At 40.3% G+C, this 24,259-nt stretch overlaps 1 protein-coding gene across 2 annotated transcripts in view; it reads left to right on the forward strand.

Annotated features, from left to right (window-relative positions):
* The window catches only part of TMEM135 (transmembrane protein 135), a 368,196-nt gene that overhangs the window by 52,406 nt on the left and 291,531 nt on the right, over positions 1 to 24,259 (forward strand). For both annotated transcript variants that reach the window (XM_038410624.2, XM_038410631.2), the window contains exon 4: positions 19,838 to 19,871. In XM_038410624.2, the coding sequence (XP_038266552.1) occupies positions 19,838 to 19,871 (34 nt within the window). The remainder of the gene's footprint in view (positions 1 to 19,837; positions 19,872 to 24,259) is intronic.

Genomic DNA, 24,259 nt, shown 5'->3' on the forward strand with positions numbered 1-24,259 from the left:
ATCTCCAAGTTCACTTTTCCTTCTTTACAGAGCAACAAATTCTGAATATCTCAAAAAGAAAAAGGTTGACATTTAACCTTAACAGAATGAGGAAGTGTATTTGCTTTGAGTGAGTGCTGATTTTTAGAGACATTTCCTGTTGTTCTACACTATGGGCTTGTCTTCACTATTGGGAGATTGATGCTGCTGCAGTCGGTGTTGATTTAGTGGGTTCTGGTGAAGACCTAAGTTCCCTGTAAACCGTGCAGCCTATTTAGCGCCATGCAGGCACTCAGGGAACCTGCCTGGGGACCTGCTGAGGGAGGTGGCCTCTACCCTGGCCCAAACCTGGTCTCGCATCACCTCCAAATTGGTGCATATAACAAAATACATTCCGCATATGGGTGGGAAAAATTAGAAGGAACAACGGTGAAGACCTGCTAAATCAACAGCAGAGCACTCTCTGGTGGACTCCGGTACTCTAGCTCCCCAAGAAGAGTAAGGTATGTCGATTGGAGAGCGTCTCCTGTCGATGCAGCGCAGTGAAAACACTGGTAAGTCGACCTCGGCTACGTCAACTCCACCTACATTATTCAGTAGCATAACTTAGGTCGACTTAACCCGGTAGTGTGGACAAGGCCGATGGAGTTTTCCTGTTACCTTAGCTTACAGTCCAAACTTTGGATATTGAAAATGACAGTTTAAAAAAAAAAAAAAAGAATTGATGGTGAATCCCTATAATGTATATGGTGACACGATGATATTTAATTAGTAGTAATTTTTTTTTGCACATGCAAATTGCTGTTATTAGGTGTTTGAAAGTTGAAAAAGTAGCAAATTTGTTTGGTTTCTTATCGGTTTAAAACTCACTGCTTAAGTCTGTGTTTTATATTCTCTGTAGTATTTTGAAAACTTATCTGTTGCTGGTTTTTGATGAAATTTTATACTAGTGTTTCACTGTTAGATTCCACTGTCAGTAGGAAACTAGTGGATGTGGGATTAACTATAATTTAAACATCCACTGTAGTGCTTCTCTTATTTCGGAGAACCAACCACAGTTTTAAATCTAGAATGCAAGTTTTTGTTTGTGTTGTCAATCTGCTGCAGGGAAGAAAAAAATTGTTATCTCTTGATTTGATTGTGTTTTGAACCATCTTTGATTTAGTTTTTACAGGTTGTTAAGTGGGCTGTTTTACAGTGGGGGAGAAGTTCTTCCTCTTTTTGCAGACCACAAATCCTGTCTGGGGAGCCATTATAGCTATTATGTTAGATTCTTAGCTTGTGTTCAGAAACTAAAGCCAAAGTTCACTTCTTTCTTTTTCTTTTGCTCTTTTTGTTTCTCAAGCTGCATACAGTTTGTTTTCAATGAACCAAAATGAAGCAGGAACAAAATAAGTTCTCTTCTTCTCCCTATTTTTGTTGTAATTTTGAATTTCTTGATTAATCTGATTGGACTTTTGCTTGTGGGTTTCATATTTGTAAAGAATCCACACAATGCTTAACTAATTAAAACAAGGTAGTAGTTGTGTTACAATACCCAACAGTATTTGAGCTAATAAATACTTCTATTTGTCCCTATAGAATACAAGCCTGAGTTCATGGGAAAATTGCCGAATATATATTCTTCAGGAAGGTAAACTACAGTATATTAAAGCCATATGTAGTTCAAATCCTGACATAGGTCATAAGAGAAAGTAAATTGGGTTGTCTAATTTTAGTACTCATTTGTGCATGTCTCAGAACCACTACTCAGTCTGATGCGATTGGCAGTTTTTACTCCAGAGAAAATCAAGACTAGAATAATAAGAATTTTGCAGTTTCAGATTGAGGTGTAGTTACAGAGATATATAGCAAATAGGTTTTGTTTAACAGTGCTATAAATTTTTTTGTCTTGATCGGTACTAAATTGAACTACAGATTTAAAAAAAACCTGGGTAAATCATTCTTAAAAAAGATGATTTTTTTTCTGAAATCTTGGAATTGGCTAATAGCTTCTCCTTTGGTTGTTTCGCTTTTGTGGAAGCTGTATGTGGAGAAACAGAATCGACCAAAGAGAAACTATGCTCTGAAAGTAGGTTCCCTTTTTTTCATACATGATGATAGTCAGCCTTAAGAGTTTGTGTGTGTGTGTGTTTGTGTGTGTGTATTTTACAAAATGTACAGGGGCACAGTTACCTTAAATCACACTTTATTTTGAAAATGTTTGATCAATTATTGTTAAAATTAATAGCAAGAATTATTCTAACTGGAAGAGATTAGAAAAATGTTTATTCAGTTTGTATACACTTGTACATACCTCACTGTTTCATGTTGTGTGTAGTCTTTTTCTACTGTCTGTACTCATCTTTCAACAGCAACTTTTAAAAATGAAAATATGATAAAGAATGCAAGATAAAAATAATTCTAGCTAACTATTTTTTCCAATTGATTAGATTTCAAGTTGAGTGTTTCTTTAAGACAAAGTCTCTGGCCTGAAGGGCTTGTAATCTGGTTTGTAATCAAGCAATATAGAAGACAGTGTTGCAAATTTAGGAGAACGTGGAAATATCATTGGAGAGAACAACAGAAGTTTCATAAAAGAAATGCATTTAAAGGAGAGAAGAGTGGTGGATGTACAGTGTGGGAGCCAGCCATAGGAACAATATAAAATAACGCCCCAAGATGAGAGCAAGAGTGGGAGATGAAGGGCGCTATTACAGGAAAGGTGAGGGAGCACCATGAGTGACAATGGGTTTAGGAAGATGTAACATCTCAACAGCTGTTCTGCAGCCATCCAGGGAAAGTAAGTTTTCCGTTGGATATGGTACGTTCTCACTTTCTGATCTAAATTGTTTTGTGGTGCTGCTGTGTGATAAATGGTCACTTATACCCAAAATCACAAGTATTCAGTACACCCAGTTGCAAGAGACCAGTCTCTCACTCATCTCAGTTTGCATCCCAGATCTCACACCAAAGGCAACCCTGTAGCCAATTCTATAGTAAACTGACTAGTTTATTAGCTGAGAAAAAGAAATGAGTTATTGAGAGGTTAAAGCAGGTAAAAATGTATGTAAAGGGGAGTATAAAAAGGTAGCAGAGATGTAGTGTTCGGTCAGTTTCCCAAAAGTCTTTCAGGGCTACCCAGAATAACTCTGGGGATATTCACCTCCTTTTTCAGTTTTCTGCCCTGTAAGAATCCAACAGAAAAGAGATGAAGAATTTTTCCTTGTGTCCATATTTATAGCTTCTCACAGAAATCAGGCTGACAGCAACAATTCCTACACAGATCCCTTCTTCATTGGGCGGGGGGATGGGGTGGGAATGCACGTAGTCTTCGATATTTGATTTCGAACAATGGCTCATTTGCGTTTAATGATCAGGATTTAACATCTTCTTGTCAGAGACCGTCATTTGCATTACACAAGGTTTTTTCCCTGTTTGAGTTGCATAGTGGCAAAGATTTACAATACAAATACTTGCTATCGCTTTACAACGTGCGGTATAGTTGAATGAGAGCAATACGTGCAGCATCCTACAAGTATTTTATAAAATAATAAATGCATTCTTATCAACTTAACATCGCATATTTATTTTGGTAATGCTAACAGACAAGGAAAGGAAGGCTGGTTTCCAGCTATGCATTGTAAGTGTTCAGTAAGAGGTCTGGGGCCTTGGCATGAGCTGGTATCTGGTCTGCCAGCATCACACAGCTGCTGATTTATTTTCATTTCAGATTTATCTCAGACATAAAGAAGTTTAATCAAGTGATATTTTTAAACTTTAAAGCTTACTTTTTTGATTAATATTTCATCAGGTATATGCTTTCTATAATACAGTTGGGTGTTCATGCATAAACAGGAAGATTGTGAAAGATAAATAGAGTTGAAACAAGTTGCACTACTAACTATGGTAAGTAACCATTGCTTTAATCAGCCTCCACCAGACTGGAGGATAGCTAATGTAACACAGATTTTTAAGAGTGGTAGCCATGTTAGTTTGTATCAGCAAAAACAATGAGGAGTCCTTGTGGCACCTTAGAGACTAACACATTTATTTGGGCATAAGCTTTCATGGGCTAGAACCACTTCATCAGATGCATGGAGTGGAAAATACAGGAGCAGGAATAAATACATGAAAAGATGTGAATTGCCTTACCAAGTGTGAGGTCAGTCTAATGAGACAATTCATTTGGCAGCAGGATACCAAGGGAGGAAAAATAACTTTTGAAGTGGTAATGAGAGTGGCCCATTTCAGACAGTTAACAAGAAGATGCGAGTAACAGTAGGGGGAAATTAGTATTGGGGAAATTAGGTTTAGATTTTATAATGACCCAGCCACTCCCAGACTTTATTCAGGCTTAATCTGATGGTGTCCAGTTTGCAAATTAATTCCAGTTCTGCAGTTTCATGTTGGAGTCTGTTTTTGAAGTTTTTGTTGTTGAAGAATTGACACTTCTAGGTCTGTTATTGAGTGACCAGGGAGATTGAAATGTTCTCCTACTGGTTTTTGAATGTTATGATTCCTGATGTCAGTTTTGTGTCCATTTATTCTTTTGGGTAGAGACTGTCCAGTTTGGCCAATGTACATAGCAGAGGGGCATTGCTGGCACATGATGACATATATCACATTGGTAGATGTGCAGGTGAATGAGCCCTTGATGGTGTGGCTGATGTGGTTAGGTCCTATGATGGTGTCCCTTGAATAGACAGACAGCCCACCAACCTGAAGCAAATACTCACCAGCAACTATACACCACACAACAAAAACACCAACCTAGGAACCAAACCCTGCAACAAACCCCGGTGCCAACTCTGTCCCTCTGCTATGGGGAGAACACTTCAATCTCCAATGACAATGTCATTCAATAACAGACCTAAAAGTGGCAATTCTTCAACAAAAAAACTTCAAAACCAGACTCCAACGTGAAACTGCAGAACTAGAATTAATTTGCAAACTGGACACCACACCTCAGTGTAAAGTGCAGAAATGAGTCCCAGTAGCAGCCAGAATTCTATTACACCCCTTAGAGCCAGAACTGTATAAGGAAAAACACACCTCTCTCTTCCTCCTTCTCTCCCCCCACTCCTAACACAAGGCACTAGGCTCTGGCTGGACTGTTATGTTAATTTTGATAGAATACGTCGGCCCAGAGAATCAAAGGTATTAACTTGACCTGGTTACTGCACGATGCTAAACAGTTAAAGATGGTTTGGGGTTTTCAGTACAGAGACCTTGGCCTGCTTTGTCCTATGACAAATGTACACAAATATTCATGTTAAAGTTTTGGAACGGTATTAAGATACATAAGAGGCCAGAGCATAGAAAACTGTATCACAAAGCATTTTGAATTGAGATTTGTTTTACAGATTTGATATAATTGGTTAGCAGAACAAACTTGATTAAAAACTTATCAAAGTTCCTTTTTCAGAGAGAGGATATCAGTTAGTCTCTTACTTTGTCAAGCAATCCTTTGTGGGGAAGGAAGGGTAAGTTCTGTTGTTGAATTTTGAGTTGACTGCTATTAATAGTGATTGCTTTTCCTACTTTTAACAAAACAGACTGACACAGAAGAGGGAGAAAAGGTACAGATTTTGTTGATGTTCTCAGGTGTCTGCTCAGTCATAGGTGTATGCTCTGGCCTGGCAGGATGGCCACGACAGCTGTTGATCTGACTTGCTTCCCTGGTCCGGATTGTCACTTGACTGGAGTAGTTGGATTCTTTCACTGGTCCTTCTCAGGCTGGGTGGAGCAGGATGGTCCATCTCATCTCATTGTGCTAATGCCATGCAGTGCAATTGGTCTCGGAATTATGTCAAACAGAGAGAGAGCGTGAGAGCGAAATCTCATTTCCTGCCAAGATGGCTTTAGGCTCAGGAAGCTTCGTTCCTCCAGTAAATTGTTTGGCTTTGGTGGTGGAAGAGTCTGGAGATTTTATGCAGCAGTTACCGTGCACAGAATAGTGTAGCCTGTGGCGCTATTAGCAGACATTATGAGCCTTGTTCATATGGTACCTGGGGTTTGTGCTCCCAGGCAGATGGTACCTGTGGGGGAAGTGGAAAGTTCACATGGCTGGAGGCAGAGGATAGCCACTCATTTTCTAGTATTACTGGGAAATGTCACAAGGCAGAAATGGAGTAACAGGTGGGAAAAAAAGGGGGGGGTGCAGCTCCTCAAAAGATGTTATTTTCCTGCAAGAGCCCAGTAGGCTCTTCTAACATATAACTTGCTTTAAGATGCCTTTCCAATTGGCAAATTCAGGCAACAGCATTGCAGTGTATTGGCTTAAAATTTAGGAGAGTGTTAAACCAGAAGGGAATTGAGGTGGATAATCAGTTGAACATGAGCTCGCAGTGTGATGCCGTGGGCAAAAGAGCTGTTGCGATCCTGGGATGTATAAACAGGGGAGGGTTTGGTAGGGAGGGTTTGGATGGTTTATTTTTTGTGTCCATGGCTTGTTTTTCTTTGAAGTTTTTATTTCAATACACATGAACAGAACAGGGTGGGTGGTGCAATGCGGAATAGGAAGAAAATAATGGGGAAAGGAAGACAGAGAAGGATCTCTTGTTTGAGCCTGATGTTTTCACTTGTCCAGCAATGATAGTCAGGCATCCTCAATAGTGTGTTGGTCAAGACATCCCAATGATCGAAACTCACTAACAGAGGACAGTCTCTCTTGGATGAAATAGAGCCCTGTCGTCTTTCGCCAAGGAGTCCCTCAGGAGTCTGGTCTTCCCTTTAGTGCCCCAAAATCACTTTCTAAGAAGCCCAAAGGAAGGATGGAGGGGATTAGTAGAATAGGTCATTCCTTCATTATTTTATTCATCAGTTAGGCCTAAATTTGTCCACACACCAGTTTTGATTCATTAATTTCAAATTCTTCTTCTTCATCAGTCTTTAACACAGTTCTTGGATTGTATCAGTAGCCCTTTGTGTTTAGACTAATCCAGTCTGTCTCCTTTTTGTACCTTTTTCATCAATATTCATTGTTATAGGTTACTGTAACTTAATATGAACTTTCACTCACTTTCCAACAGTTGAACTCACAATTGGGGTAGGCTTGCTAGACTCCAGTTATCACTATGTAGGAAAGAACCCCTGCTCCTGTTTGAAGGCAGAAAGCTCCCTTTTAATCCCATGTCTGCTTCAAGGGTGTGGGGAAGGGAAACTCTCCTTGGTGGAGAAGCAGAAGCAGTTGCAGCAGGCACTAATACTAACTTTTATTTTTGTAATGTTGTAAGCATTTTAAACTTAAATAAGAGGCTTGATCCATTGACTTTAGTGTGAGATCAGGCTATTCCATGTCTTGCATGGTCAGTCCCATGTTGTATGTTTATAAAAACATTGCTATGTTTATATATACACATGGTACAGTATAATGTATTTGTGTGCAACTGTAAATATACACAGACTTCACTCTTTTAGAATAGCTGTGTTTGTCTGTCATGTCCTCTAGTGCATGATGGCAGCGCCTTCCTGTGCATTAATAATACCACTGCTGGATACCATCAAGGTCCTGATGTTTCCAAGGATGATTAAAAAAATGCATATTGTGACGAGCTGTGATCACAGTAGTTTAGCTGGAGGTCTTGATAATGTGCAGTCCATCCTTGGGAGGGCTGTTAAAAATTAGCCTCTCTTTATTCTGTTACATGTATCATCACTTGTAAGGCACTTTTATGGATGGATTTTGTGGTCAGACACGTACAGCATCATTGAACTGAATAGATTTAATATTCATTAATGTTAATTTTATATCCTTGGATTTTTGTCTGTTTTTAGCTTGATATAAACAGTAGCATGAATGAATAGCTCTGTGATCAGAGTCCAGGTGGAAGGACTGAAAGTTTTAAAACAAACTGGAAATTTGGAACGTAAAGTCACACACTTTACTCTTCTGGTGATCTTTCTGTAAATATAAATTCTTTTAAAAATCTCTTCGGGTGCTTTAAAATCTTTTTAAAAGCAGAATCCTTCTTCTTTTTTAAGAACTTGCTAAAACAGTGATCTGCTATCTTGTAGAAGGCTATAATCTGATGTAAATTACTTTTATTTAAAATCTAAACTCAAGATATACCACATCTACCGCTTCCCCCCATCCACAAGGTTTGTTACCCTATCAAAGAAAGCTTTAAGGTTGAGTTGACATGATTTGTTCGTGACAAATCTATGCTGACTGTTAATTTTCACCTTACTATCCTCTAGGTTAGGGATGGGCAAATTATGGCCCGTGGGCCAGATGCGGCCTGCCAGCCATTTTAATCTAGCCCTTGAACTCCCGCTGTGGAGTGGGGTCTGGTGCTTGCCCCGCTCTGGCTGGGGAGCAGGGTTGGGGGCTCCTCCATGTAGCTCCCAGAAGCAGCAGCATGTCCCCCCTCCAGCTCCTATGCGTAGGGGCAGCCAGGGGGCTCAGCACGCTACTCCCGCCCCAAGCGCCGCCTCCGCAGCTCCCATTGGCTGGGAACTGCAGCCAATGAGAGGTGCAGAGGCGGCACCTGCAGATGGGACAGCGCGCAGCAGAGTTCCCTGGCCGCACCTCTGTGTAGGTGTGGGAGTGGGGGGACATGCTACTGCTTCCGGGAGCCACTTAAGGTAAGTGCCGCCCGGAGCCTGCACCCAACCCTCTGCCCTGATCTCTTTCCCACTCTCCAAACCCTTCTTCCCCAACCTGGAGCACCCTTCTACACCCAAAACCCCTAATCGCCAGGCCACCCCAAAGTCCGCATCTGCAGCTAGAGCCCTCATCCCCCTCCCACTCCCCAACCCCATTTTTGTGAGCATTTATGGCCTGCCATACAATTTCTATACCCAGATGTGGCCTGACCCACCCCTGCTCTAGGTGTTTGCAGATTGATTACTTAATTATTTGCAGTATTATCTTTCCAGCTACTGAAGTTAAGCTGACTGGTCTGTAATTCCCTAGGTTTTCCTTGTTTTCCTTTTTCTAGATGGCACTATATTTGCCCTTTTCCAATCCTCTGGAATCTCTCCTTTCCTCCATGACTTTTTGAAGATAATCACCAATGGCTCAGATATCTCCTCTGTCAGCTCCTTGAGTATTCTAGGATGTATTTCATCAGGCTCTGGTGACTTGAAGACATCTGACTTGTCTAGGTCAATCTGGCAAAATAATGGAGCAGCTGACACAAGACTAGATTAATAAAGAATTAAAGAACGATAATGTAATTATTACAAGTTTGGTTGGTAAAGGTAATAGTGTTGACATATTACACTTAGAATTCTGTAAGGTGTTTCACTTGGTATTGTATAACATTTTGATTAAAACTAGTGACCTAAAGTTAGCCTGGCACAACAAAACTGGCTAGCTGAGAGGTCTCAGAATGTAGTTGTAAATGAGGACTCATCATTGAGTAGGTTTGTTTGTAGTGGGACCCAGTAGAGATTGATTCTTGGCCCTACACTGTTCACATTTTTATCAGTCATCTGGAAGAAAAGGTAAAAGTTTTACTGATAATTGCAGATGACGGAAAAGTTGCAGGATTGGTAAATATTGAAGAGGACAGGTCACTGATTCAGAGCAATCTGGATCACTTGATAAACTAGGCACAAACAAACTGTTTTAATATGATTAAATGTAAAATTATATATCTAGGAACAAAGAATGTAGGCCATACTTACAGAATGGAAGACTGTATCCTAGGAAAGTGACTTTAAAAAAGATTTGGGGTGGTGGTTGATAATCAGTGGAACATGAGCTCCCTGTGTTATGCTATGGCCAAAAAGAGCTAATGCAATCCTTAGATGCATGAACAGGAGAATCTCAAGTAGGTGTAGAGAGGTTGTATTTGGCACTGGTGCGACTACTGCTGGAATACTGTGTCCAGTTGTGATGCTCACAATTCAAGAAAGATGTTGGTAAATTGGAGAGGGTTCAGAGAAGAGCCGCAAGAATGACTAAAGGGTTAGAAAACATGCCTTATAGTGATAGACTCAAAGAGCTCAGTCAGTTTAGTTTATTAAAGAGAACGGTGACTTGATCAGTGTGAGTATCTACATGGGGAACAAATATTGAATAATGGGTTCTTCAGTTTAGCAGAACAGGTATAACATGATCAATGGCTGGAATTTGAAGCTACACAAATTCAAATTGGAAATAAAGCATAAATTTTTAATGGTGACAGTAATTAATTTTTTGAACAGTTTACCAAGGATTGTGGTGTATTCTCCATGACTGACAATTTTTAAATCAAATCATATTGGATTGGAAAAGGAAATTCTCTAGGAATTATTTTGGGGAAGTTCTGTGGCATGTGTTACACAGACATCAGACTAGATGATCACAACAGCACTTTCTGGAATTTTATTTGGAATATATGAATCTATGAAGGCAGAGAGAGACTAAGTGGCTTGCCCATTTTTTTTCCGTCCAGAGTTTCTTCTGGCTCCCAGTCCAGGGTCTTAACTACAAGATTGGTGCCAATAGTTTTGTTTTGAGTATGGTAGTCCTATTTGTTGTTGATGTTGGATAGACAACTGTCATTTCACAAAGATAATTTTACAAATATGGATATAAATGGTTTCAGATACAGAATTGTTTAAAGGGTATTAAAAACCTGTTCTACGAGATAGAAAACCTTGTTTACTCAGGTGCTGCATACCATGAAGTTAACCTTGTTTTCTCTGAGCCTGTTTTATTTGTATATTATTGAGTGAAGAAAGCGGAACTTCTAAAATCAGCAGGATTCACACGAAATAAAGTGGCAGTAAATCTTTCTTATTTCTCAGAAAGGCTGGGATCTGTATAATCCATACATTGGTTTTGAGAAAATTATGGTAGCTGTTATCCAAACTAGGGATCTCTGTTAATAACAAATTACCCAAGATGATTATTTAAAAAAATTAATGGGTATTTTGTAGAAAGAATGCTTGTTTTGAATTTATCAAATAGGATGACTAAACGATAAGGATTCACTGTGGTGAATGCGATATATTAAATCAAATATGTTCTTGAGTGCTCATTGAGAGACAATAAGCTTTCTATTGTTTGTTTAATAGTTTTCAGTTGCCATTGCATTATGAAGTGATTGAGGCACACTTTCCTATACGGGTTATAGCATAAGAAATGAACAATCTAAATTTGTGCATATCAGAAATGATTTTTTTTAAAGTTGATGTAGAAGTATTGATAAACTCTATCATATAGTTGTGAGCATGATCACACAGCAGTTTGATTATCACATGGATATCACCATGTATGGTGTGTATGCACACAGTCATCTTCAATACGTGTATGTATGTAACCATATTATATATAATCTGTTTATAAAAATGAGATAGGTAAAGGTGTTTTGATGGGTTCTTTTATTCATAGATTCATAGATATTAAGGTCAGAAGGGACCATTATGATCAAGTAGTCTGACCTCTTGCACAATGAAGGTCACAATCTCACCCACCCACTCCTGCGATAAACCTTTCACCTATGTCTGAGCTATTGAAGTCCTCAAATCATAGTTTAAAGACTTCAAGGAGCAGAGAATCCTCCAGCAAGTGACCCGTATCCCATGCTACAGAGGAAGGTGAAAATCCTTCAGGGCCTCTTCCAATCTGCCCTGGAGAAAAATTCCTTCCCGACCCCAAATATGGTGATCAGCTGAACCCTGAGCATATGGGCAAGATTCACCAGCCAGATACCCAGGAAAGAATTCTCTGTAGTAACCCCACCCCATCTAACATCCCATCGGGCCTATTTACCCTGACTATTTAAAGATCAATTAATTGCCAAAATCATGTTATCCCATCATACCATCTCCTCCATAAACTTATCGAGTTTAATCTTAAAGCCAGATAGGTCTTTTGCCCCCACTGCTTCCCTTGGAAGGCTATTCCAAAACTTCACTCCTCTGATAGTGAGAAACCTTCGTCTAATTTCAAGTCTAAACTTCCCGATGACCAGTTTATATCCATTTGCTCTTGTGTTCACATTGGTACTGAGTTTAAATAATTCCTCTCCCTCTCTGGTATTTATCCTTCTGATATATTTATAGAGAGCAATCATATCTCCCCTCAACCTTCTTTTGGTTAGGCTAAACAAGCCAAGCTCCTTTCATAAGACAGATTTTCCATTCCTCGGATCATCCTAGTAGCCCTTCTCTGTATTTGTTCCAGTTTGAATTCATCCTTCTTAAACATGGGAGACCAGAACTGCACACAGTATTCCAGGTGAGGTCTCACCAGTGCCTTGTACAACGGTACTAAAACCTCCTTATCTCTTCTGGAAATACCTCGCTTAATGCATCCCAAGACCGCATTAGCTTTTTTCATGGCCATATCACATTGGCGGCTGATAGTCATCTTGTGATTAACCAATACTCCAAGGTCCTTCTCCTCCTCTGTTACTTCTAATTGATGGGTTCCCAGCTCATAACTAAAATTCTTGTTATTAATCCCTAAATGCATGACCTTACACTTCTCACTATTAAATTTCATCCTGTTACTATTACTCCAGTTTACAAGGTCATCCAGATCTTCCTGTATGATATCCTGGTCTCTCTCTAAATTGGCAATACCTCCCAGCTTTCTATCATCCGCAAACTTCATTAGCACACTCCCACTTTTTGTGCCGAGGTCAGTAATAAAAAGATTAAATAAGATTGGTCCCAAAACCAATCCCTGAGGAACTCCACTGGTAACCTCTCTCTAGGCTGACGGTTCACCTTTCCGTTTGACCCACTGTAGTCTCCCTGTTAACCAATTCCTTATCCACCTTTCAATTTTCATATTGTTCCCCATGTTCTCCAATTTAACTAATAATTCCCCATGTGGCACAGTATCATACATCCTACTGAAATCTAGGTAAATTTGATCCACTGTGTTTCCTTTCTCTAAAAAATCTGCTACCTTCTCAAAGAAGGAGATCAGGTTGGTTTGGCACAATCTACCTTTCGTAAAACCATCTTGTATTTTGTCCCATTTACCATTGACCTGAATGTCCTTAACTACTTTTTCCTTCAACATTTTTTTTAAGACCTTGCATACTACAGATGTCACACTAACAGGCCTGTAGTTATCCGGATCATTTTTTTTTCCTTTCTTAAAAATAGGAGTTATGTTAGCAATTCTCCAATCATATGGTATAACCCCTGAGTTTACAGATTTATTAAAAATTCTTGCTGAGTTTCGCTTCTACCTCAGATATGGTAATATCTACCTCCATATCCTCATTCCCATTTGTCATGCTACCATTATCCCTAAGATCCTCATTAGCTTTATTAAAGACTGAGTCAAAGTATTTGTTTAGATATTGGTCCATGCCTAGATTATCCTTAACCTCCACTCCATCGTCGGTGTTTAGCGGTCCCACTTCTTCTTTCTTTGTTTTCTTCTTATTTATATGGCTATAGAACCTTTTACTATTGGTTTTAATTCCCTTTGCAAGGTCCAAATCTACTTGACTTTTAGCCTGTCTCACTTTATTCCTACAAGTTCTGACCTCAATAAGGTAGCTTTCCTTTCTGATCCCTCCCGTCTTCCACTCCCTGTATGCTTTCTGCTTTTTCTTAATCACCTCTCTGAGATGCTTGCTCATCCAGCTTGGTCTACAACTCCTGCCTATGAATTTTTTCCCCTTTCTTGGGATGCAGGCTTCCGATAGCTTCTGCAGCTTTGATTTAAAGTAATCCCAGGCCTCCTCTGCCTTTAGATCCATAAATTCTTCAGTCCAATCCACTTTCCTTACTAAGTTCCTTAATTTTTGAAAGTCAGCCCTTTTGAAATCAAAAACCCTAGTCAGATTTATTTTTGTTTATCCTTCCATTCAGTTTGAACTGAATTAGCTCATGATCACTTGAACCAAGATTGTCCCCTACAACCATTTCTTCTATGAGGTCCTCACTACTCACCAAAACCAAATCTAAAATGGCATCCCCTCTAGTCGGTTCAGCAACTACTTGATGAAGGAATCCATCAGCTATCGCATCTAGGAAAATCTGAGCCCTATTATTATTACTAGCACTGGTCCTCCAGTCTATATCTGGGAAGTTAAAGTCTCCTATGATCACGCAGTTTCCATTAGTATTTACTTCATTTAAAAAGGACTCTATCCATATCCAAATTAAATCCTGGTGGTCTGTAGCACACCCCAAGCACACAGGGGAGGCTCTAGTAATTTTCTTCCCCAATGTGATTTTTGCCCAGACGGACTCTGTCTTGTCCATTCCATCGCTTCTTATTTCTTTACATTCTACCTCATCATTGATATACAATGCTACTCCACCACCTTTACCTTTATTTCTGTCTTTCCTAAACAGCACATACCCTTCAATACTACGTAGTCCAGTCATGACTATTATTCCACCATGTTTCTGTTATCCCTAGAATATCTGGTTTCACTTCCTGCACCAGTAGCTCTAGTTCCTCCATTTTGTTACCTAGGCTCCTCGCATTGGTGTACAAACATCTTAATTTTTGCAGTTTGGCCTCGCTCACATTCTGTACCCGATTAGGCATGGTCATTCTACAGCCAGTATGACCTATTAGATTGGTATCCACACTGCCGTTCCTCCTTATGTCCATTCTCCTACCCATTGCTGTATCCTTTCCTTTCTTACTTTGTTTTCTTCCCTCTCAATGCTAAAATCCGGCATGGAGATTACCTGGACATCTCCCAACCATCTCCCCCTAATTCCTAGTTTAAAGCTCTCTTAATCAGTTGTGCCAGCCTTCATCCTAGAAGTCTATTTCCTTCCCTACTCAGATGAAGTCCATCCCGAGAGAACTGTCCTCTGTCCATGAATGCCTCCCAGTGGCCATATATCCCAAAGCCCTCCTTATAGCACCACTGCTTAAGCCATCTGTTGACAGTCATAACCTTGTCACACCTTTGTTGCCCTTCTCTAGGAACAGGCAGAATCCCACTAAAGATCACCTGAGCCTCAATTTCCTTAAGCGTCTTCCCCAGCCTAGCATAGTCTCCCTTAATACTTTCCAGCGAGAATCTAGCTGTATCATTTGTTCCCACATGAAGGATAATTAGGGGATTCTTTCCCGCTCCCTTTAGGATCCTTTTCAACCTCAGGTCTACATGCCTCAGGTCTAGCACCTGGAAGACAGTACACCCTTCTATTCTCTGGATCAGCTCTGGTTACAGGCCTGTCTATTCTTCTCAGTAAAGAGTCCCCGATCACATAGACCTGCCGTTTCCTGGTAACTGTGCTATTCTCCAGGCTATCCCCTGTTCCCTCTGGCTGCAAGTTCTTTCTATTTCTATTCTTCCTTGTAGTCCTCTTTAACCCATCCTGTATCCTCCTGGGTCTCATATTTGGTGTAGTCTCCATTCACTCTTTCCCTTTTCCTATAGGACTAGCTGCTCTTCTCTTCTTCCTTGCCCTTCCACCTTCAGTGACCACCTGCTGAGCCCCTTCTTCATTTTCCAACTCTGCTAACCTCTTCTTGAGCTCTATTTCTCCTTCACTATCCTGTCTTTTTTCCTCTGCCTGGTTCTCTTAGTCACATGCTTCCGCTGTCCACTTTCCTCACCTAGCGGTCTCCTGCTCAGAATTCTTCAGTCCTGCTTCTGTCTGCAAGTCTGAGCTTTTTCCTTCAGCTGCCTCATGTCTTTGCTCTATAATCCGTCTGAACCCCCTTCTAAACACAACCAGACTTTCCACCTGCATCTCCAATCCTCTGATCTTTTTCTCCATCAGCTCTATCAGACGGCATTTCATGCAGACAGAACTCTTACCAGGTCCCCCCTCCAGGATCATGTACATACCACAGCTTCCACATCCAGTCATCTTCATTGTGTCTTCCACTACATGGGTCACTCCCACAGCTGCCTCTGTATCTGTCATCGCCTTCCCACCTAAATCCTGTTAATTTGGGAAACACAAACCACACCAAAACCCACTACCCACAGCAAAAACAAGCCCCAAACAAACACCACAATGCACATTCCCCTTTCAGACTGCCAGTGAAACTCCCCTGTTTACAGCTCTGTTTCGTGGCTCCTGTGCTGCTGTAGCTGTCTGTGCCACTGCCTGACTGGCCGACTACCGTATAGGAGCCCTAGTCAGGGAAGCCACGTCCCCTAATCAGGGCTCAGCTTCTCTCCCAGCACAAAGCCCCTACAAGCCTCTACACATACAAATAATACAAATACAAGACCAAATACAAATACCTTCTCCTCCAACAGAACTCCTACTGAAACTCCCCTGTTTGCAGCTCTGTTTGCTGGCTCCTGTGCCGCTCTAGCTGTCTTAAATGCAAAATGACACCAGGATAATGTTCCAAAAGCATTTATTTTGTCATTTGGGGCCTAGCAGAGGGAACAGCGGAATACAAGTTTGTATAGTTTATTCTCTTACAAAATATTATGTGGCTCAGTTTGCAATTGTGCAACTTCTGGGTTCCTCCTCCTTTGCTCTGACAGGCAGGATAATGACCAATTGCCAGCCAGGATTTTTCTGCTGGCTAGTGCTGCTTCTTCTACCTTTTCCATTTGATTTGTGCCTTAGGGTAACATTTAGGACAATCTCTGTAACAGTGCCTGGCTGCCATGTGTGTCTCAACACAGTGAAGGCTAAAAGCAGGAGGTGGGAACACCTCAACTGTGCTTCTTACAGTACTCGCAAAAAGAAAAGGAGTACTTGTGGCACCTTAGAGACTAACAAATTTATTCGAGCATAAGCTTTCGTGAGCTACAGCTCACTTCATCGGATGCATTTGGTGGAAAAAACAGAGGAGAGATTTATATACACACACACAGAGAACATGAAACAATGGGTTTATCATGTTCTCTGTGTGTGTGTATATAAATCTCTCCTCTGTTTTTTCCACCAAATGCATCCGATGAAGTGAGCTGTAGCTCACGAAAGCTTATGCTCTAATAAATTTGTTAGTCTCTAAGGTGCCACAAGTACTCCTTTTCTTTTTGCGAATACAGACTAACACGGCTGCTACTCTGAAACCTCTTACAGTACTGTTTTCCAGTGGATGCCTTCAGCATTTTCAGTACTGTCACAGAGGAACTTTCCACACCTCAGTGGAATGAGACAACTCTGAAGCAATTTCTGGAGCTGTAACAAAACTAGTCATTTAAATTGTCCAAAGGGGAGAGAAGCTTATCTTCTGTGGCAGAGATATTCCCCAAAGTAGTAGTGGGATAAGTCGGGGTTTGTAGCATGGTCTTTGATGCTATGAAAGATAAAACCAGTCTCTCAAGTGAAAGCAAAATAGACAGAAGCATTCCCCAAGGTATCTTCAGGCTCTGAAAAGAAGGTGCTTCAATATCTTGAGGAGTAAGGGGTCCACTTCTTTTCCCTTAGCCAGTGAAGTGCTTGAGTGCATCAATGAGTTCTTGGCTATTACATCTTAATGGGAGGGATTCCACATGTTATCAAAAACATTTTTGAGTGTTCCCAGGTATTTACTCATGGGTTTCTTCCACTTTTTTCCTGGTACTTATTTGACCTGAATGCTGGGTAGCTGATGATCGTACAGACAACAGCAGGGGTGAAAGTAACCTAAAGGACTTACTGGTACTCCGGAGTCCTGAGTAGGGGGCGGGGCCTCAACCGGAAGAGGCAGGGCCTTTAGAGCCCCAGGCCCTTTCAATCACTGCTGGAGCTACCACCTGCAGAGGTGGTTTGGAGCCCTGGGGCTTGGGGGCCATTTAAAGGGCCCAGGGCTATAGCCGCCGCTACCGCAGTGGAGCCCTGGGCCCTGCTGCCGGAGCCCCGGGGTAACAGCAGTGGCAGGGGGCTCCGGCAGTGATTTAAAGGCCCACAGGCTCCCAGCTGCTGCTACTGCAGTGGAGCCCTGGGCCCTTTAAACTGCCAATGGAGCCCCAGAGGTCCCGGCTGCTGCCTCCACCCCAGGGCTCTGGCAGCGGGGCTCAGGCAATGATTTAAAGGGCCCTAGGCTCCTGCCGCTGCTACCGTCCTGGGCCCTTTAAATCGCCATCTGAGCCCTGCTGCCTAAGCTGGTGGAGATTTAAAAGGCCCAGGGCGCTAGCGGTGGCCGGAGCCAGGGACCCTTTAAATCGCTGCTGGATCCTTGCTTCTGGGAGCCCCAGGTCCTTTAAATTGCCGCCTGGGGAAGCTGGTTCGGTCTAGTGTACTGGATCTTGCCGGTATGCTGTACCGGGTGCACCGGCTTACTTTCACCGCTGTAGAACAACCACATTCACTAGGTTTATTTCCAGAGCATCATCCATTCTATGTACAGAACGAGGCAACCATCTTGTGGAAGGAAAAAATTGTTATGTAATTCATTTAATGAAGGACTGTTTTCCTTATGAATATGCATAAAGAGGCTTGTAATGGAGTTTACCCAGTCTGGCTTTGGCTTTGCCACAGCCTCAGTATCCAGTTCTATACCAGTTAATCAGAGTTTACACTCAGTGTTTTCTCAATAACCACTCCCATTTTTGGAGTCTGGTTTATTAACATAAATGTCAAAACACATCTTCCACTCACCCTTTCTAGCTGTCTCAGTGTCTGGTGCAGGGCTCGTATTCCTGTCCCTGTTGAGGCTAGGGTTGCCAGGTGTCCGGTTTTTGACTGGAGCGCCCCGTTTTTGACCAGAGCGCCCCTCCAAAAACGGACCCTAGCAGCTCTGGTCAGCACTGCTGACCGGGCCATTAAAAGTCCGGTTGGCGGCACAGCGGGGCTAAGGCAGGTTCCCAGAAGCAGCAGCATGTTACCCCTCCAGCTCCTATGTGTAGCGGCAGCCAGGGGGCTCTGCACGCTTCCCCCACCCCAAGTGCCAACTTTGCAGCTCTCATTGGCTGGGAACTGCAGCCTGAGCTGGAAAAAGCTTAGTGTAAATATTTGGCAAATTTAGCTGCCAGAATCTAAGAAGGCTCTACTGTGCATGTACGCTGATTTTTTTTTTCTTTCAGAGATTGAGATTTTAATGCAATCTTTAGATTCCACCAGCAGGAGCATTACCGAAAACAGAAAATAGTGCAAGACTTGTGATAAAATCACAAGAGTTGGCAACACTGATAAAAACCAGGATTCGTGAAGGCATAGGTTCCAGACTAATTTTGGTGTGGGTGTAGACACAGGAACATTTGAACAGTGGAGTTAGTGAAAATTGCATAACCCTATATCTGCCCTTTCACAGTGCAAGTGTGCTCTTGTGACTGGTAAGCTAATGGGTCGCTCCTTGAAAGGAAAGTTCTGTTCTTGCTCCCACAGTGATCTCTAACACAAAGTGTCATAGGATTAGCTCACATGTACAAGGCTGCAGATGTGGGTAACAGCCCACAGACCCAAGCTTCTGTCCTCTGCTGCAGTGGAACTCAACCAAAGTGCATGAGTATATGTGTTCAAGCTTATGGACCTGCCATCATATGTCCCTATCTCAAATGGCTTATAACCATCTGCAGCATGGAGAACAGTGAGCAACAAAGCAAGAGCAAACACTCTTAAAAAGTCAAGTGGAAAAAAAGTTTTAAAAGTTCAAAACATCAAAAACAGGCAGAAAATGGCAGGAGAGAAAATGGTAGCAACTATACCAGGGCCTGGTCTGAGGAGACATTGCTGGGATGTGTGTGGTCCTCAATCAGAAAAGGTTGGGAACCACTGAATTAGACCAAGAAATCAGTTGTAGATTTTGTTAAAACTTTATTCTATCATTGAGTAATCAATAAGAATTAGAAACAATTGTCACTGAACTGCTTTGAAACAGTATTTTTGAGCACAGTGTTATTGGCATGGTTTCTGTGGAGATTCTTCTTGTGTTTTTTCTGCCATGGATAATGCTTGAAACCTACATAAGTAAACCATAGCTGTCTTCTAGAGATTCTAGGAAAGCTTTCTCTTACGTTGTGATATTAAACTGCAATTTGTTTCAGCATGAAGGGTGATTAATATTGATATGTGTCTTATTCACTAATCTGATCATTTCTGTTTATAGGAGAGGTCTGCTTACAATTTACATGGCCAATTTGGTAAGTAATCCTTTCTTCTAAGAATAAAATTATATATGGTATTGGAAGTGCATATTATAAATTAATTTTAATAATTTAAGTTAATTGTCTTTTTAAATCTTGAAATTTTTTTATTTTCAAAAACTAAAATTATTTTAATGCCAAAAGTTTGACAATTCCTTTTTAAAAGCAAATAATTTCAGAGTAAAGATTGAAACATAATTCACTATATGGTGCTTAGATTCTCTTCTACCTCAGCACTAAGACAGTGGCTCATCCTGTTTACCATATCAACAGCAATTTAATTGTAAAGACATGTAAAGAACGTTGTGTTTGATTTTGTGGATTAGAGTCTAGTCCCTCAAATTCCCGTTCATTTAAATTGTATTTTTAGTTAATTGATTTATATTATATGCTGTGTCTGAATACACATATTTTACCATGTCGTAATCTCTATATAAAATTGCTGTATAATCCATACTATCTGTAAAATTCCATTAAACTCAATGATATGTGTGTTCAGTTTATTTAAATAGTGCATTGCAAAGTAAATATTATAGTACTTTAAATGTCTCATGATCATACTGCTCAGAATGATGTGGTTATTCCACAAGAAATATTCAACCTTGATTTTTCTTTTTTTGTGTTTTTTTTTTTTAAACTGATTTTTGTGAAGAAAAACAACAAAAAGTGTTAAAAAGATAATGATTTACAGCTTGTATATATCCTGAATACTGTATACTTGCAGGATCTCCAATAAAATTTAGTTTTACAATTTGTCAAAAGTATACAAATACAAGACAAAACTATGTAGACATAACACGTGGGGGTGGTGACTTACAGTAATAAAATAGGTTTCAGAGTAGCAGCCGCGTTAGTCTGTATCCGCAAAAAGAACAGGAGTACTAGTGGCACCTTAGAGACTAACAAATTTACTAGAGCATATGCTTTCGTGGGCTACAGCCCAATTCATCAGATGCATAGAATGGAACATATAGAAAGATATATACATACACATACATACATACAGATAAGTTGGAAGTTACCATACAATTAGCCTCTCACAATTTGTATGGTAACTTCCAACTTATCTGTGTGTGTGTGTGTGTGTGTGTGTGTGTAATATCTGTCTATCTTATTAAGATAGATATATCTTATGTGTGTGTATATCTATATCTTACACACACACACACACACACACACACAGATAAGTTGGAAGTTACCGTGTGGGGGTGTGTGTGTGTGTGTATCCATATTTCACTAAGATAGATCTATCTATCTATCTATCGATATCTTACTAAGATAGATATCTATATCTATCTATATATCTATATACACACACACACATATAGATAAGTTGGAAGTTGCCATACAAACTGTGAGAGGCTAATTAGTTAAGATGAGCTATTAACAGCAGGAGAAAAAAACTTTTGTAGTGATAATCCCGATGGCCCATTTAGACAGTTGACAAGAAGGTGTGAGGATACTTAATTTGATTATCACTACAAAAGTTTTTTTCTCCTGCTGATAATAGCTCATCTTAACCAATTAGCCTTTCACAGTTTGTATGAAGAAAAGGAGTATTTGTGGTACTTTAGAGACTAACAAATTTATTTGAGCATAAGCTTTTGTGCTCAAATAAATTTAAGTCTCTAAGGTGCGACAAGTACTCCTTTTCTTTTTGCGAATATAGATTAACACGGCTGCTATTCTGAAACAGTTTGTATGGTAACTTCCAACTTATCTGTATGTATGTATGTGTATGTATATATAGATATATATGCATCTTACTATATGTTCCATTCTATGCATCCGATGAAGTGGGCTGTAGCACACAAAAGCTTATTCTCTAATAAATTTGTTAGTCTCTAAGATGCCAGTAATAAAATAGGAGAAGACATTCATGAATAGGAAGAAAAAAACAAGGAGAGAGGCCTGGGAGGTGTTATCAGGTGAAATAAATGTCTGACATTCTTCGAGCAGTCTGAATGTGGTCTTTTTCCCATCCAAATGTATCTAGAAATGGGGGCATAATCTTTGAATTCATATAACGGATCTCAGCAGCAGTAAGTTAGTCTTTCTTTGGCTGCTCATTCAGACAGGTCTGAAAACCACTGTTTTTTTACATCTTTGTAAAATCACTTGGTGATCATTGCATCCCTCAAGAACCAAAGTCTCTGTGGTGGAGTTAAACCCATCTTAGCAGGTAAATATCCTAATATATAATTTTCAGTATGGGCTTGGCTGCTGAAGTCAAGCACCATTTTAACGCTTGTGTCCACCTCTTTCCAAAGCTGCCTAACTGTTGGACAGGCCCATAACATAGCTTTATTTTATTACAGCACCAACAAATATCAGAAGATAAGACTTTTATCTTGTGCAACATCTGTAGCGTCCAGTCCACTTTTAAATAAAATCTTTTGTTTTATCAAGCATAGTCTATGATCCAAAGAGGCGTTTTAAACATAACATAGTATGATCTGCCATTGAGATGCTTTTAAGGGTGGTGGTTAATTGTAATGCTTTAACAAAGAACTCTAGACTAGTGGAGTTCCTCTTAATTAGTAAATCATACATGTAGAGCCTGAGCCTAGGCCTGAAGAGTTCATGAAATATTTCTAATGTTCCTAAGTAGTTCTGGGGCCTCTGGCAGTTCTATGTGTCCATGCCAAATTGATGTAGTAGTAAATGTCTTAATTGTAAGTGCTAAAAGAAAAGGAGTACTTGTGGCACCTTAGAGACTAACAAATTTATTTGAGCATAAGCTTTTGTGAGCTACAGCTCACTTCATCGGATGCATTCGATGAAGTGAGCTGTAGCTCATGAAAGCTTATGATCAAATAAATTTGTTAGTCTCTAAGGTGCTACAAGTCCTCCTTTTCTTTTTGCAAATGCAGACTAACACAGCTGCTTCTCTGAACCTGTCATTGTAAGTGCTGCCACTCAGCTGAGGGTGGCAGTTCATAGTACTGCTTTGGCATTAGAAAAGGGACAAAGCGCTCACTATTGATTAATTGGGAAGCCTGTATGATGCCCCTACTCCGCCATTCCTTCCAAATGATAGGTTTGTTCCTAATTTGCAAATCTGGGTTGCTCCATATAGGCAATTGTCCACAAAACTAAGGACGTAACTGGTACCTGGTAGCTAGGATAGCCCAGACTTTTTATTGACATTTTAAAACCAGCTGGTCCAGATAACTTGCATCCTAGAGTTTTAAAAGCACTAGCTGAGGAGCTAAATTTTGGAGCACGGGGAAAGTTCCAGAGGACTGGAAGGAAGCTAACTTTTTGCCAGTTTTTAAAAAGGATAAAAGGTAATTATAGGCCTGTCAACCTGACATCAGTCCCTGGCAAAAAATGAAATGGCTGATATGGGACTCAACTAATAAAGAATTAAATGTGTATTGTAATTAATGCAAATCATCCTGGATTTATTGAAAATAGATCCTGTATATTTGGTATATTTTTTTTTATGAGTTTTTATAAATTTGGATGATAAAGGTAATGTTGCTGACATAATTTACTTATAGTTCTTTAAGGCGTTTGACTTGGTGCCAGATGACATTTTGATTAAAAAACTAAAACAATATAAAATTAACATGGAACACGTTAAATGGATTAAATGTTGGCTAACTGATAGATCTCAAATTGTGATTGTAAATAGGGAATCATGAAGTGGGTGTGTTTCAGTGTGAACCCACCTGAATTGTTTTTTGGCCCTATGCTATTTAATATTTTTATCCGTGACCTAGAAGAGAACAATAAATCATCTCTAAAGATTGCAGATGACACAAAAATTGGGGAAGTGGTAAATAATGAAAAGGACAGGTCACTGATTCAGAGTGATCTAGATCACTTGGTAAACTGGTGCAAGCAAACAGTATGCGTTCTAATATGACTAAATATAAAAGTATGCATCTAGGAACAAAGAATGTATGCCCTACTTACGTTATGGGGAACTTTTATCCTGGGAAGCAGTGACTTTGAACATTTTTTTGGGGGTGGTGGAGAATAATCTGCTGAACATTACTTACTGTAACTGAAGGTTCTTCGAGATGTGTCATCCCTATCTGTATTCCACTATCCATCCTCCTTCCCCTCTGCTTCAGACTTGACCGCACTGCAGTAAAAGGAGGAACTGGAGTGGGGTCGACCCGCACTGCTCCTTGTACCCTTGGTCAGGAGCATGAGAAGACATATCGCACATGTGCAGCTCAATGGATATTGCTTGGAAAAATCTTCCAGATTCAGGTGCAGGGTATGTATGCACACTCACGTATGAAATAAAGATAGGGGCCACACATCTTGAAGAAGCTCCAGTTACTGAAATAACCTCTGCTTTTGTGCAATATGTGATCAACTGGGAACTTTCCCATCCTACATTAAAGAAAATAGAATAGGTTGCACGC

This window comes from Dermochelys coriacea, chromosome 1 (genome assembly GCF_009764565.3).
Source record: "Dermochelys coriacea isolate rDerCor1 chromosome 1, rDerCor1.pri.v4, whole genome shotgun sequence".
In the NCBI taxonomy this organism is placed as follows: domain Eukaryota; kingdom Metazoa; phylum Chordata; order Testudines; family Dermochelyidae; genus Dermochelys; species Dermochelys coriacea.